General features: G+C 47.8%; 1 protein-coding gene across 1 annotated transcript in view; it reads left to right on the forward strand.

The window, feature by feature from the left end:
• The first annotated feature begins 582 nt into the window (after positions 1-582).
• Positions 583-14,591, forward strand: part of NET1 (neuroepithelial cell transforming 1) — a 76,858-nt gene continuing 62,849 nt past the window's right edge. The window contains exon 1 of the mRNA XM_009563387.2: positions 583-713. Within this exon, the coding sequence (XP_009561682.2) occupies positions 601-713 (113 nt within the window). The 5' untranslated portion in view covers positions 583-600. The remainder of the gene's footprint in view (positions 714-14,591) is intronic.

Raw genomic sequence — 14,591 nt, forward strand, 5'->3', positions numbered from 1 at the left:
GAGTTGGAACTGAATGGGCTTTGAGGTCCCTTCCAACCATTCTGTGATTCTGTGCTTCTATGTTTTATTCATGAACAGCTACAGCTGAGACTCAACGATCCCAAAGGTCTTTCCCAATCAAAGGATTATATGATGAGGCAGAAGGGAAGGATGATGGGTGGGAGAACAGGGATGAACATGACAGCACAATGGCTCCCTGCCTCAGTTTCCCCAACCCTTGCTCCCCCCTCCTTTTGCCCCCAGCCCAGGAGTGTGAGCGCGTCTCCTAGCAACAAGCCCTGCCCACGTCACTGATTGGCCGGGGAGAGAAGGGGCGTGGCTCCGGGGACAATGCCTAGCCTCTGATTGGCCGTGACGCGAAGGGGCGTGTCTCTTAGAAGAATTCTCGCCGTCCTCTTAAGAACACGCCCGTCGTTCATTGGTAGAAGCGTGTTTGGGGCGGGGCTCTTCGCAACATTTCCCGCCGCTGATTGGTAGAGGCGAGAAGGGGGCTGGTCTCCTAGCAACACGCCCCGCCCCCTGCGCTAATTGGCCGCCGCCGCCACCGCCGCCATTTTCAAACCGCCGCTTTCGCCGCTGCTGTCGGCGCCATTTTTCACCATGGAGGCCGAGCCCGCAGCGCAGAAACCGCCGAGGCGGAGACGGGGCAGGGTCAGCGCCCCCCGCTCGCCACAGGGGGACAGCGGGGACCGGGAGGCCGCGTCCTGCAGCCGGTAGGAGCCGCGGTCCCTCCTGGTCAGGGAAACCCTGAGCTCACCTTTCCTGCGTCGTGTTTTCCTCCCCCTTCAAGGCCTTCTCTCAGCCTGAGGGGATCCCCTCGCCCTTCTCGAGGGAGGAATCCCCTGCATAGGAAGGGCTTGCGGTGCTGGTGGATGAGGATCGTAGAATCATAGCATAATTTGGGTTGGAAGGGACCATAAAGCCCATCTATTTCCACCCCCCTGCCATGGACAGGGACACCTTCCACTGAATCAGGCTGCGAAAGGCCTGTCCAACCTGGCCTTGATCCCTCCTGGGTCACGGGACAGCAAGATGGTGACCAGGGGGTAGGCCCCCTCCCACAGTAGAGGAGGATCAGTTTTGTGAACACCTGAGGAACCTGAACTTACATAAGTCCATGGGACCTGATGAAATGCATCCCAGAGTCCTGTGGGAATTGGCAGATGTGGTTGCCAAGCCACTCTCTGTGATATCTGAAAAGTCATGGCAGTCAGGAGAAGTCCCTGGTGACTGGCAGAAGGGTAACATTGTGCCCAATTTTAAAAAGGGTAGAAAAGACGACTCTGAGAACTGTCAGCCTCACCTCTGTGCCTGGGAAGATCGTGGAACAGATCCTCCTGGAAGCTATGCTAAAGTACACAGAGGACAGGGAGGTGATTAATGGCAGCCAGCATGGCTTCACCAGGGGCAAGTCCTGTCTGACCAACTTGGTGGCTTTCTATGATGGGGTAACTGCAGCAGTGGACACGGGTAAACTGATGGATGTGGTCTATCTAGACTTCTGTGGTCTATCTAGACTTCTGTGGGGGACTTTGACACAGTCCCCCACAACCTCCTTCTCTCTAAATTGGAGAGATATGGTTTTGATGGGTAGATGGTAAGGTGGATAAGGAACTGATTGGATGGTTGTATTCAAAGAGTAGTGGTCAATGGCTCAAAGCCCAGATGGAGATCTGTGACAAGTGGTGTCCCTCAGGGGTCCGTACTGGGACCGGTGCTGTTCAATATCTTTATCAATTATATTGACAATGAGATTGAGTGCACCCTCAGCAAGTTTGCGGATGACACCAAGCTTAGTGGTGTAGTTGCCATACCAGAAGGACAGGATGTCATCCAGAGGGACCTGGACAGGCTGGAGAAGTGGGCCTCTGAGGACCTCCTGAGGTTCAACAAGGCCAAGTGTAAGATCCTGTACCTGGGTCGGGGCAATCTCTGTTTTCAGTACACGATGGGGGATGATGTGCTTGAGAGCAGCCCTGCAGAGAGGGACTTGGGGGTGCTGGTCGATGAGAAGCTCGATATGAGCCGGCAATGTGCGCTCACAGCCCAGAAGGCTACCCGTGTCTTGGGCTGCATCAAAAGAAGTATGGCCAGCAGATTGAGGGAAGTGATTCTGCCCTTCTACTAAGCTCTTGTGAGACCTTATCTGGAATACTGTGTCCAGTTCTGGAATCCTCAGTGTAAGAAGGACATTGAGGTATTGGAACGGGTCCAGGGGAGGGCTACAAAGACCATTGGAGGGCTGGAGCACCTTCCCTACGAGGACAGGCTGAGAGAGTTGGGCCTGTTCAGCCTGGAGAAGAGAAGGCTCAGAGGAGATCTTATAGCGACCTTCCAGTACCTGAAGGGGGCCTACAGGAAAGCTGGAGAGGGGCTATTTGTAAAGGCTTGTGGAAGTAGGACCAGGGGGAACTGGTATAAACTGGAGAGGGGCAGATTTACACTGGACATTAGGAAGAATTTCTTCACGATTAGAGTGGTGAGACACTGGAACAGGTTGCTCAGGGAGATTGCGGATGCTCCATCCCTGGAGGTGTTCAAGGCCAAGTTGGATGGGGCCTTGGGCAGCCTGCTTTAGTGGGATGTCTCTGCCAATGGCAGGGGGCTTGGAGAAAGATGATCTTTAAGGTCCCTTCCAACCCTAAGTATACTATGATGTTATGGTACCTCCAAGGATGGGGCAGCCACAGCTTCCCTGGGCAACCTGTGCCAGGGCCTCACCACTCTCGTCATGAAGAAATTCCTCCTTATGTCTAGCCTAAATCTGCCCCTCACCAGTTTATACCCATTGCCCCTAGTCCCATCACTACCAGCCTCGTTTAACAGTGCCTCCCCGGCTTTCTTGTAGCCCCTTTCAGGTACTGGAAGGTCACTATAAGATCTCCTCGAAGCCTTCTCTTCTCCAGGCTGAATAAGTCCAAATCTCTCAGCCTGTACTCGTATGAGAGGTACTCCAGACCTCTGATCACCTTTGTAGCCTCCTCTGGACCCATTCTAACAGAAGCTCAACTTGAGCCAGCAATGTGTGCTCGCAGCCCACAGCAGCTTGGGGGAAGGAGGAGAGGATCCTTATTGCTCGTCAGGGTGAGAATAATTTGGGAGTGGAGTGTTCTTTACATCCCCTGGAGAGACTGGCTGATCCTCCAGGATTTCTGCAGGCCATAATACCAGATTAACGCCTTTTCCTGGGCACGGGGAAACCCACCTCAGCTCCAGTGTCAGCCTGGCTTTTACTCTGATTTTTAAATCCCTGCATGTGCTATCTATTCATGTTGTTTTGATATGTTGAACTTTCCCAAGGCCACCCAGTGAAAGAAGCTATTACTACTTATGTTAACCTGAAGATCACTTTATCTGTGTTGATCCCAATAATGATACCTGGATGTGTTTACAAGCAGCTCGCGCCCTATCAGCAACTGAACCCTGTGTGAATCATCTCCTGACCGATATTTAGACAAACCCAGGCTGATGAGCAGATGATTGTGTTTTCTGTTGCCCTCAGGGTTAGGAAATGGTTTCTCCAAGCATGCAGGTGGTGTAGAAACCACCAATTTCTGGCAAATGTTGTTGTCTGTTGGGCTGATGGCTGGACTTTATGATCTTAGAGTTCTTTTCCAGCCTTAATGATTCCATGATTCTATTTATCTCAGCCCAGTTTCTACCTCCAGGTGCTGTATGTGGGCAGAAGTTCAGCCAGAGATTCAATCAGGGTCTTTTCCCTGCTGCCCTTGTTCTTTGTGCCTGAAGGGGGATTACATGCCTTCGCACCCCAGCCTGGGATGGTTTGGAGCAGTAAGAGATGCTCCTGCTCTTCCTCCAGCTTCGTTAGAGCCATGGGAATGAGTGAGGAAGGTGATTGAGGCAGTCCTGGGTTTTGAAACTGGGTCAAATTCCCCACAGGCTGGCATGGATATTGTTTATTTGGTGACTTAAATCAAAGCGGGGTAAACATCAGAGTTTGGTTTTCATAATGGCTGGTTTTGGCACCATTATGTGCTCCTGGTGGCAGAACATTTTGTTGGACTTTTAAAAACAAATGTTTTCATAGACACATGCTGCAATATCATCTTGAAGATCAAATTATAGCTCCTTAATTACTGCACTGTAAAAGCGTAGTGTAATTGAAGGCTTCAGTGATTCAGTGAGGTGATGAAACACTGCCTCACTTTCTGGAGTGGTCGCACATTCCTTTGCGAGGCTTCTCTGTGTGGAGGGGCCCAGGGAAATTGCATAAAAGTGCAAAAGGAGTTTATGCAGATAACGTGTGTGTGTGTTAAACCTTCATCCTGGGACTCGTGGCACCTAGATGTGGTCTTGTGAAATAGGCAGAGCAATTCAAGAAGTCAGTCTTGCAGCTTTTCCATGGAATAATGGAAAACTTTAGCTGGAATGGACTTCTGGGAGGTCTCCAGTCCAACACCTGCTCAAAGCAAGGCCAACTTCAAATATAGGTCAGGTTGCTCAGCACACTGGCCAGGTACATTCAGAAATCTCCAAGGCCAGAGATTTCCATATCCCTCTGAGTCCCTGTTCCTGAGTTTCACCACACTCATTTGGGGGTGGAAATATTTTTCCTTCTGTCTAACAGTCTTTCCTTGCTGCAGCTTGTGCAGTCTGCCTCTTTCCATTCTGCCACGTGCCCACAAAGGGTCTGTCTCTGCCTTCCCTGTTTTGATGGTTGCATGACAGCAGTTAGAGCCCCATTTGCCTCATTCTGTGTCTCCTCATTCATGCTCTGCTCCAGTCCCAGCATCACCTCTGTTGGACACACTCCTATTGTGATGCTTCTTGTACTGGGAGGTCCAAAGCTGGACCCAGTATCCAGATGGGGCCACAAATCCTTACTGGCATCATTTGGCCTGCTTGCTGTTTGCCACTGCTGTAATGCAGAGCCAGCCTGCAGGAAAGCCAGGAGAGGCTCTTTATCAGAGAGCGCAGGGAGAGGATGAGGGGAAACAGTTTTAAGCTCTAAGAGGGGAGATTTTGATGAGATGTTAAGAAGAAATGTTTTCCTGTGAGAGTGGGGAGGCAGTGGCAGAGGTTGGCCAGAGACGTCATGGCTGCCCCATCCCTGGAGGTGTTCAAGGCCAGGTGGGATGAGGCTTTGAGCAACCTGATCCAGTGAGAGGTGTCCCTGCCCATGGCAGGGGGGTGGAACAGGATGGGCTTTGAGGTCCTTTCCAAGCTAAACGATTCTATGATCTTTCTGCAAACCACTAATAACAGAATTTAAACTGTTTAATCCCTTCAGCTGTTAGGGAAGTGGCAAACCCTAACTGTTTGCCCTGTTTGTGGTCTGAACAGCCAGCCTGTGCACAGGGCTGCTCACCAGCTGAGGCCTGAATTTGTCTGAGCCTCTGGGAGAGCCACACAGAGCAACAAGCAAAGGCCCCTACTCTCTAAGTGCTTTTGCACTAGAACATAAATATATTTAAACATAAGCACCATGAATAACCTCACTTTCCCTCTTAATTTGCCTTAACCTTGTGACTGTGTGCACACAGCCATGAAAAACCTTCGTCTCCAGCCCTGTAACACAAGCCAGGAGGGAGGAGTCCTCTGCCCACCAGCCTGATTTTAGTCAAATAACTGTCCAGGCAGAAACGGAGCTCCAGTTGCAGGCCTGAGGCCTCTGATTTGGGGGCTGTGAATACACTAAATACATTCAGTGATGTTTAAGGGCGAGATAATATCCTTTATTAGACGTGTCCTCTTGCAGACCCTGCCTTGTACCCTTCAGATTCTCACAGCTACAGCATTCCTGACTAGTCTCAAATCTGCTGTTTCAGTTTAACTTTTAGCTTAACTTTCACAGTAAGCATCAAGTTTCATTTCTGTGATGCTAGAGAATTCCTGATGCTTCCAAAACAGGGGCTCTGTGGCCAGGGAGGTGTGAAAGGATGTGGTTTGGACAGAGTATTTGTAGTCAGCCTCTTGTCTGTGTAATCCCAGGGTTGTGTCTAAAAAGGGAGGAGACAGTTGATAGCATGCTGGAGACGGTGACTTCACACAGTTATGAGCAGTGAATGTTTCCTCTGTTATAAAGGGCTGCTTTAACACTTTGCAGTTTTCTCATTTATCCCTTTCCCCCACTGGCAATATCACTGTAGCTCCTGCACAGCAACAGAGGGGTAAATGTGAGAGGAAACTGCTCTGTTGAAGAGAGGGAGAGTAAGATAGTGTGCACAAAGAAGAGCAGTCCCAAAGAGGGAGTGAGGAATGGGTTTGCCAAGAAGTCATTCTCTGTTCCCAGCTAATTTCTGATCCAGCACCAGCCAGTATTGTTGGTTCCTGGGTGAGTGTTCTCTGAACCTTGTCCTCCCAGCTCTTTGTCAGAAGACAATTAAAAAAAAATGGAGGTAGGCTTCTGGAACAGATCAACTTTAATTTTGGGCCTTGTTTGCTCTGTAGTCTTGTGCCCAGCTTGATGGTTTTATCTAGTGTCGAAGTGAAGCAGACAGTTCAGGGGGTGTGATCTCTTGTGAGATAACACAGGTAAATGAAGCAGCAAGTCCTTTCTCCTGCCCCAGATACACTGTCCATCCCCAGCTTGCACCTTGCAAATGTCTTTTGCCAAGCTGTGTGAGCTGGTGTGGAGGCTGGTTCTGGGGGAGCCCTGCCCAGCCAGGATGGCCCAGCATCCCACTGGGAGGAGATGGGTACCTTCCAACCCCAGGCAAGCCTGGAGCTCAAAGGATTTTCTTATCTTCAGATGAAGTCAACTGTTCTCTCTGATATCTGGAACCATTCTGTAGCTTTCATATTGTAGAAGCACCCAGAGGCGATCGTGCAGGGCTGGAGTCCTGCTGTGTAGAGCTTGTGAGGGTAGAGATGGGCTATCAAGTCACACATCTAAGTAAAGCCCTACTTTGTGCTCCCCTTCTTGAGTGTCTGCATCTTTGGTAACTCAGAGCCACGGCTCTTTTCAAGCCCTGATGCTGTGATACTGTGGTATTGTGCCTGTTCTGTGATCCATTGGTACTTGCTCGGAACCTGGGGTCCCACACCCTGTAAAGACAACACAGTTCTGAACATGAGAATGCAATATGTCACTTGGAGACAAGCTCTCTGCGGTGGGAAGGGACTAGCGGCTGATCATACGGATTCGTGTATTTGTAAATATTTTAATTGCAACTGTCACTTCTTAGTAGTTATTCAAATGGAATTAATCAAAATTAACTTTGCATGGCAGGACTTTGTATGGCAGGATTAAAAGCAACAAGTGCTTTTATATAGGTCACAAAAGGGTGGAAGGTGGAAAAGATGCTCATGTGTTGAGTTGTGCAAGCAAGGGTGGTTTCATGGAATCCCCTGAGCAAAAGGTCATCTGAAGCAGGCTGACCAGTGCTGCCATGAGAAGGCAAGGACAAACAGCTTCTGTCTGGTATGACCAACAGATGAGGCTGACAAAGGAGGCTGGTAGACTAGCAGGTGGTGGCGAAGAACCCACAGCCTGGTTTTGTGTGTTCTCACAGATGGTGCAACTGTGAACTGCTGCCAAAGATGGGGTCCAGGTTCCCTTTGCCTGGCTGAAAAGGACCTAGAGGTGCTGGTTGACAGCAGCTGAACAAGATCCAGCAGAGTGCACAGGTGGCCAAGAAGGCCAGTGGCATCCTGGCTTGCATCAGCCATGGTGTGGCCAGCAGGAGCAGAGGAATCAACCTTCCCTGTAATCGGCATTGGTGAGGTCTCACCTCGAATACTGTGTTTAGTTTTGAGCCCCTCACTACAAGAAGGACATTGAGATGCTGGAATGTGTCCAGAGAAGGGCAACAAAGCTGGAGAACAAGTCTTATGAGGAGCAGCTGAGGGACCTGAAGTTGTTTAACCTGAAGAAAAGAAGGCTCAGGGCAGACCCCATCACTGTCTACAACTGCCTAAAATGAGGTCACAAGCAAGGTAGGTGTTGGTCTCTTCTCCCAAGTAACAAATGATAGGAGGAGAGGAGATAGCCTCAAGTTGTACCAGGGCAGGTTCAGATTAGACATCAGGAAACATTTCTTTGCCGAAAGGGTTCTCAGGCCATGGCAAAGGCTGCCCAGGGAGACAGTTGAGTCCCCATCCTTGGAGGTGTTTAAAAGACAGGGAGATGAGGTGCTCAGGAATCTGTTTTAGTAGTAGACAGGTATGGTTGGACTCGGTGATCTCAAAGGTCTTTTCCAACCAAATGATTCTATGATTCAAACCAGCCACACTCTCGCTGCATGCCTTGCAGCAGTCCCCCTCACTCTGTGGCTGCAGGGTCAACTGGGCAGCTTGTTTCCAGCTGAACCTGTATCAAAAAAAAAGTGATGTTTAAGCTTAAACTGTAGCTGAAACTCCTTTCCCTATGGCCATGGGATTGCTGAATTGAACTTGCTGGGAGGAAGAGAGGAAAAAATGGCCTTTTTTGTTGGCAGCCTGCAGTCATACTGAAAGAGGTGGAATGCAAAGCAAGACCCTTCACTGCAGCCTGTGCAGGAGTCTTGTCAAGGAGAGATTTGTTTCTGTAGCAGATACGGTAGCAAAGAAGCCAGTTTTCCATACAAAAGGATGGGTTTGAAGGAGGGATCCTAAAAGAGAGTCTTTCCTGAATTACATGTTTACATATTAAAGGGAAAAAAAGCTTTTAAAAATCTTCCTGGATCATCCACTTGTTCTGCACAATCTGCACTAAGCTCTTCATTTGGCTTTTATTCACACACACATTTACAGTATTTAAAGTCAGGTGTTTCTGGCCAGTGACCCAACACTGTTGTGAAGGGCAAACCTTTTTGATGGTGATGGCTGCCTCTTTCCTTTCTTCTCCCTAATTAAGGCTTTTCTGAAATGAATGCTTGCTCTTGATCTCCATTATGATTAAAGACTGTTCCATCAGACTTTCTTGGGTTGCTAAAATAGTAACTGAAGAGTGCAAACCCTTCTTATTATCACATCAAAGTTAGCATAAATGGAAAGTTTTACTCCACTGAAGAAGGTAGCTATTAAAATGCATCACTGGAACATAATTGGAAGCTACAGTGCAGCTTCCAGAAAAATGTCTAGAGGCTCTCTTCTTACCAGGATTTGGTTTTTTTCATTCCAAAAGCAGGCTGAGAGTGTCTGGGTCTGGATGTGTTCAAGATTTAAGTGCAACCACTGCAGTCCATTGTCATTCTGTGAGCCTCAAAGAACAGCTCACAGGAGACAGGTAACACTGCCGTGTGTCCTAAATTGTGTTGTATATTGGCCTAAAGTTATTGTAAGAGAATGGTGATACTTCATAAAAATCATATAATCATTTGTTCAGAAAAAAACTTTGAGAACATTTGAGTCCAACCATACCTGCCCACTACTAAACCAGATCCCTTAGCACCTCCTCTCCTTGTCTTTTAAACACCTCCGGGAATGGGGACTAAACCCACCTCCCTGGGCAGCCTCTGCCAGGGCCTGAGAACCCTTTCTGTGAAGTAATATTTCCAGATATCCAGTCTAAACCTCCCCATGTGCAACTTGAGGCCACTTCCTCTCATGCTATCGCCTGTTACTTGAGAGAAGAGACCAGCACCCACCTTGCTACAACTTTGTTTCAGAGAGTTGTAGACAGTGATAGAGTCTCCCCTAAGCCTTCTTTTCTCCAGGCTAGACAACCCCAGGTTCTTCAGCTGCCTCTCATAACACTTGTTCTCCAGCCCCTTCACCAGCTCCGGTCCACTTCTCTGGATGTGCTCCAGTGCCTCAATGTCCTTCTTGCAACAAAGGGGCCAAAACTGAACCCAAGATTTGAGGTGCAGCCTCACCAATGCTGAGTCCAGGGGCACAATTGCTTCCCTTCTCCTGCTGACCGTGTTGTTTCTGATACAGGCCCAGATGCCATTGGCTTTCTTGGCCACCTGGGCCACTGCTGGCTCAAATGAAATAAGGGTTTGGATTTTAAACTTGTGTACTTTGTAACTTGTGCTTCTCCTTGCCTGTCCTTTGCACAAGAACCCTGCAATGTTTCACCAACAAGAGAGGTAGGAACAAAATATCCCTACAACTAAGAGGCTTTACACCATCAGCAGAACTGTAGAATCATTAACCTTGGAAAAGACCTCTAAGATCATGCAGCCCAACACCACAGTGTCTACTAAACCATGTCCCAAAGTGCCACAGCTGCATGTTTTTTTAACCCCTCCAGGGATGAAGACTTCACCACTGTCCTGGGCAGCCTCTTCCAATGCTTCATCACTCCTTCAGTCAAGAAATTTTTACTTATATCCAATCTAAACCTCCCCTGGTGCAACTTGAGGCCATCTTGCAGCAAACTGGAATGAAATCCTGACTTTACTGGACACCTGTAATTTAGCACCAATTAACAACTATTGGTGCAGGGAAACATCTTATACTGGAGTGTTTCTGTGAGGGACAAAGAAGATGTGAGCACACCTGACTGGTCAGTTGCACAATTCTGGAAATAGTTTTTGTTAGGATGTGAAATGTGTGAAAACACAGGCAGAATTAATAAAACAGTATGGAAGTATATTCTCAGTGTGTGTATGTATATATATGTATATATATATATATATATATCAGCTTACTTTTGGTTGCCTCTGAACAAGGATCTCTAGAAATGCTGGTGGTGCCTGTGGAATGCTTGTCCATCCCCAGTGTGCTCCCAGTGCACCCTGGTGTTTCTCAGTGCGTGGAGGTGCTGGAAATTAAGCTTCTCGTAGGGAAGATGAGATGAAGGTAGAAGGAAGAAGAAAAGACCTTCAAAATCATTCAGCGCTTGCTTTCCCTAACCTATGGTACTGCTGCTTTCCCAACCTACATGGCAAGTGCCACCAGCCAGTTATTAAAACCAATTAAACCCTTTCAGCATTCAACACCCCTCTATGTGAATGTTGATGTCCCTTAATTATTCTATGCTGATGGTAGCCTGCTTGTTATTGTCTTATAAAACAGAAGTCTTGCTACACTTACCAAATAATTATCTTCACTCACAAGTCATTATCCTCAACATCCAGTTGCTTAAGCCTAGCTATTACTGCTTCATGCTTCAATTAATATTTTCAGGTCAAGCTCATCGCAGATGCCTTGCAGAATGCTCTCTTCAGATAGGTACCTCAGGGTGGATGGAGACAGGATATTACTGCTGAGCCCAGCCAACATCAGTCCTGCGAGTCAAAATATAAGGATAGCGTTCCTCCTGTTAACGGGGACCCTTGATGATAAGTACGAGCCCTCCAGTGCTTTTGCACCCAGTGAAGGGATCTTTGTGTGCAATAAAGGTATCCTTTCTACAATAAGGGTTGTTCATAACGCTGTCTCTTCTGACCAAGGTATCAGGCGAAGGGTGGTGAGCCCACAGCAGTGACGAGCTCAGTGTGGTGAGGAGAAGAGCTCCTTCTTCCCGATTCTTTACTTGTGAGTAGCCGACTCCAAATGAGGAGAACCATTTTACTGAAATCATGCAAATGAGAGAATATCCAGGTTGTCTTGGTTATCTTAGTTTTTAGGGGAGACTCTGCGTGTCTTGTTTATGTGATCAGAGGAAATGGCATAAAGATGGTCTTTCTCAAAGAACTGAATCTTGGATTTGTAATGTGAGAGGCAACAGGGAAAGGCAAGCTTGTCCATTTCCTTGTCCATTACAAGGACAGGAAAACTGGACAGGGATGGAAGGATGATAATATTAGATACTGTAGAGGTTACTTAGTCTGAAAGTTAGTAGCCTTCCTCCTTAGTAACAGTGGTGGGCACAGGCTGCTTCAAGGAAAGCAGTGGATGTCTTGTGATGAGCCTTAAAATAACAGCAAACACATATGATGCTATACAAAAAGATGGATCCACCAAAGTGGGCTGGAGGGTGCAGAGAGTAATATGATGCACTAGGGAATTCTGGAACAAGGTTGGAACGTATGTTTAAGTGTGAGGTCTAAGTCATGCCAAAGTCATCCTTCCTCTTAACTTGTATTCCACTGCAGAGAGGCAGCCTGGATGGATATACCATGCTCACTGCCCTGCATTAGACCTCAAGTCTAAGGTGCATAGATGACAATAGCCCATGAGTTGAAGAAAAGTTTAAGCTGTGGAGGAGAAAAGACCTTTATTTACTTAATCCCCTCCTCAACTCCAGGAACACTTCACAACTTGTACTTGTATCCCTGCTGGATAAAAAGGACTTGTAAGAACTTGAGCTCTCTCTGGGAGTGTGGAGACAACACTTCAGCATCCTGGTGCTTTGGAGCTTTCCATCACGCTGAGTGGATGTAAAACCAGCACAGAGTTGAGGTGTGACTGCTTCACTGGCTGCCTTGGTTTCCCACAGAAGCCTTGAAACTGTTCAACTTGAAATACTCATAGAATCATAGAATAGTTTGGGTTGGAAGGGACCTTGAAGATCATCTAGTTCTAACCCCTCCTGCCATGGGCCAGGACATCCCACTAGATCATACTGCCAAGAGCCCCATCCAGCCTGGCCTTGAACACTTCCAGGGATCTACCAACTCCCATTGCTTGCTTTTAACCCTTTGTAAGGGTTTAAACTCCAAGTCTTGCTTCTGGAGTGTTTTCAAGAGTTCAGATTTAAAAGGCTTGATATAAGGAAGAATTTCTTCACCATGAGAGTGGTGAGGCACTGAAATAGGTTGCCAAGGGAAGTTGTGGCTGCCCCATCCCTGGAGGTGTTCAAGGCCAGGTTGGATAGGGCCTTGGGCAGCCTGACCTAGTGGGAGGTGTCCCTGCCCATGGCAGGGGGTTGGAACTGGATGGTCTTTGAGGTCCCTTCCAACCCAAACTATTCTATGATTCTATGAAAAGAATTGGAAAATTTGTTTCTTGATGAGTTTTCCTCGTGGTAAACACAGCTATGTGAATTACTGAAGAGGATGAGGAAAAGTGACGGCCCTTCTGCTTCTGCACGGAGATGGTATTTGACTGAGTTTAATAGAGTGCTGGGCATGTCAGTTAGGGGCAAAATTTATGTTAATTGCTTGTCACACCGATAGGCTTCGATGTGTGATGTTCTCACAGTATTCCACTTCATTTCTCACTGTATTCTGCTGGAGAAACTGGCTGCATTGGCCTCGACGGGCACACCCTCTTCTGGGTAAATAACTGGCTGGATTGCCCATCCCACAGTGGTGGTAGATGGTGTTAAATCCAATTGGAGGCCGGTCACAAGAGGTGTCCCCGGGGCTCAGTACTGGGCCAGTTCTGTTCGCTATCTTTATCAATGATCTGGATGAGGGGATGGAACGTATGCTTAGGAAGTTCACAGGTGACACTAAGCCGGGAGGAAGTGCTCATCTGCTTGAGGGTAGGGAGGCTCTGCAGAGGGATCTGAACAGACTGGATCCATGGGCTGCAACAAACAGGATGAGGTTCAAAAAGGCCAAGTACCAAGTCCTGTGCTTGGGTCAAAGAAACCCCGTGTAGCGCTCCAGGCTTGGGGAAGAGTGGCTGGAAAGCTGCATGGAGGAGAAAGCCCTGGGGATGTAGGTTGACAGTGGATGAACACTAGCCAGCAGTGGCCCAGGTGGCCAAGAAGGCCAATGGCATCTTGGGCTGTATCAGAAGAAGTGTGGCCAGCAGGAACAGGAAAGTGATTGTGCCCCTGGACTCAGCATTGGTGAGGCCACATGTCAAATCCTGTATTTAGTTTTGGGACCCTCCATGCAAAGAAGGACATTGAGAGGCTGGAGCGTGTCCAGAGAAGGGGAACAAAGCTGGTGAAGGGGCTGGAGAAAGTCTTATGGAAGGTAGATGAGGGAATTGAGGTTGTTTAGCCTGGAGTAAAGGAGGCTCAGGGGGACCTTACCACTGTCTACAACTCTCTGAAACAAAGTTGTAGCAAGGCGGGTGGTGGTCTCTTCTCCTAAGTGACAAGATGAGAGGAAAGGGCCTCAAGTTGTGCCAGGGAAGGTTCAGATCAGACATCTGGAAAAATTTCTTCACTGGAAGGTTTTTCAGGCACTGGCAGATGCTGCCCCAGGAGGTAGTGGAGTCCCCATTCCTGGAGCTGTTTAAAAGACAGGTGGATGAGGTGCTCAGGCATCTGGTTTAGTAGTGGACAGGTACAATTTGACTCAGTGATCTGAAAGGTCTTTTCCAACAAAACGATTCTATGATTCTGTGTTCTTCATAGAGGGGTTGGAAATGTGAGTGGGTTTGGGAAAGCCGAGTGTTGTAGCACTGAGCTACAAGTAGCTCTCTGCAGGGCTTGACCTGGGTATCTCTGTAAAAGGGAATGAGAAAATAAAGGAGGAAGAGGGGAAGCTTGAACAGGCTGAAGAAGAGGCATTTTGTCTGATAAGAGAAGAATGAGATTGCATTGCTCTTTCACCACAGCAAACTTGTGGGACATCTTCATCTTCCACTGTTGGGTTAAGCTTTGCAAGTGCCGTAGCTGCATACTTTAAATATTTGCGCTATTCAGGAGCAGGAAAACATTTGACATCATAGCAGATGTCAGGCTTTCAGCTTTCAGTTTCTTTTGTATTAGGACGATTTTCCTTGATTTCTTTCAGTTTCAATTTCTGGGCAACTCTTTGTCTTGCCGTTATGTTAAGTAAAACCCAACCCTTTAGGATTTGAAAGTGTTTCTTCTTCCTCTAGCTCCATTTTTGGGAAAATTTACACACAGAAGG

The sequence above is a fragment of the Cuculus canorus genome, chromosome 1, assembly GCF_017976375.1.
Source record: "Cuculus canorus isolate bCucCan1 chromosome 1, bCucCan1.pri, whole genome shotgun sequence".
NCBI classification, from domain to species: Eukaryota; Metazoa; Chordata; class Aves; order Cuculiformes; family Cuculidae; genus Cuculus; species Cuculus canorus.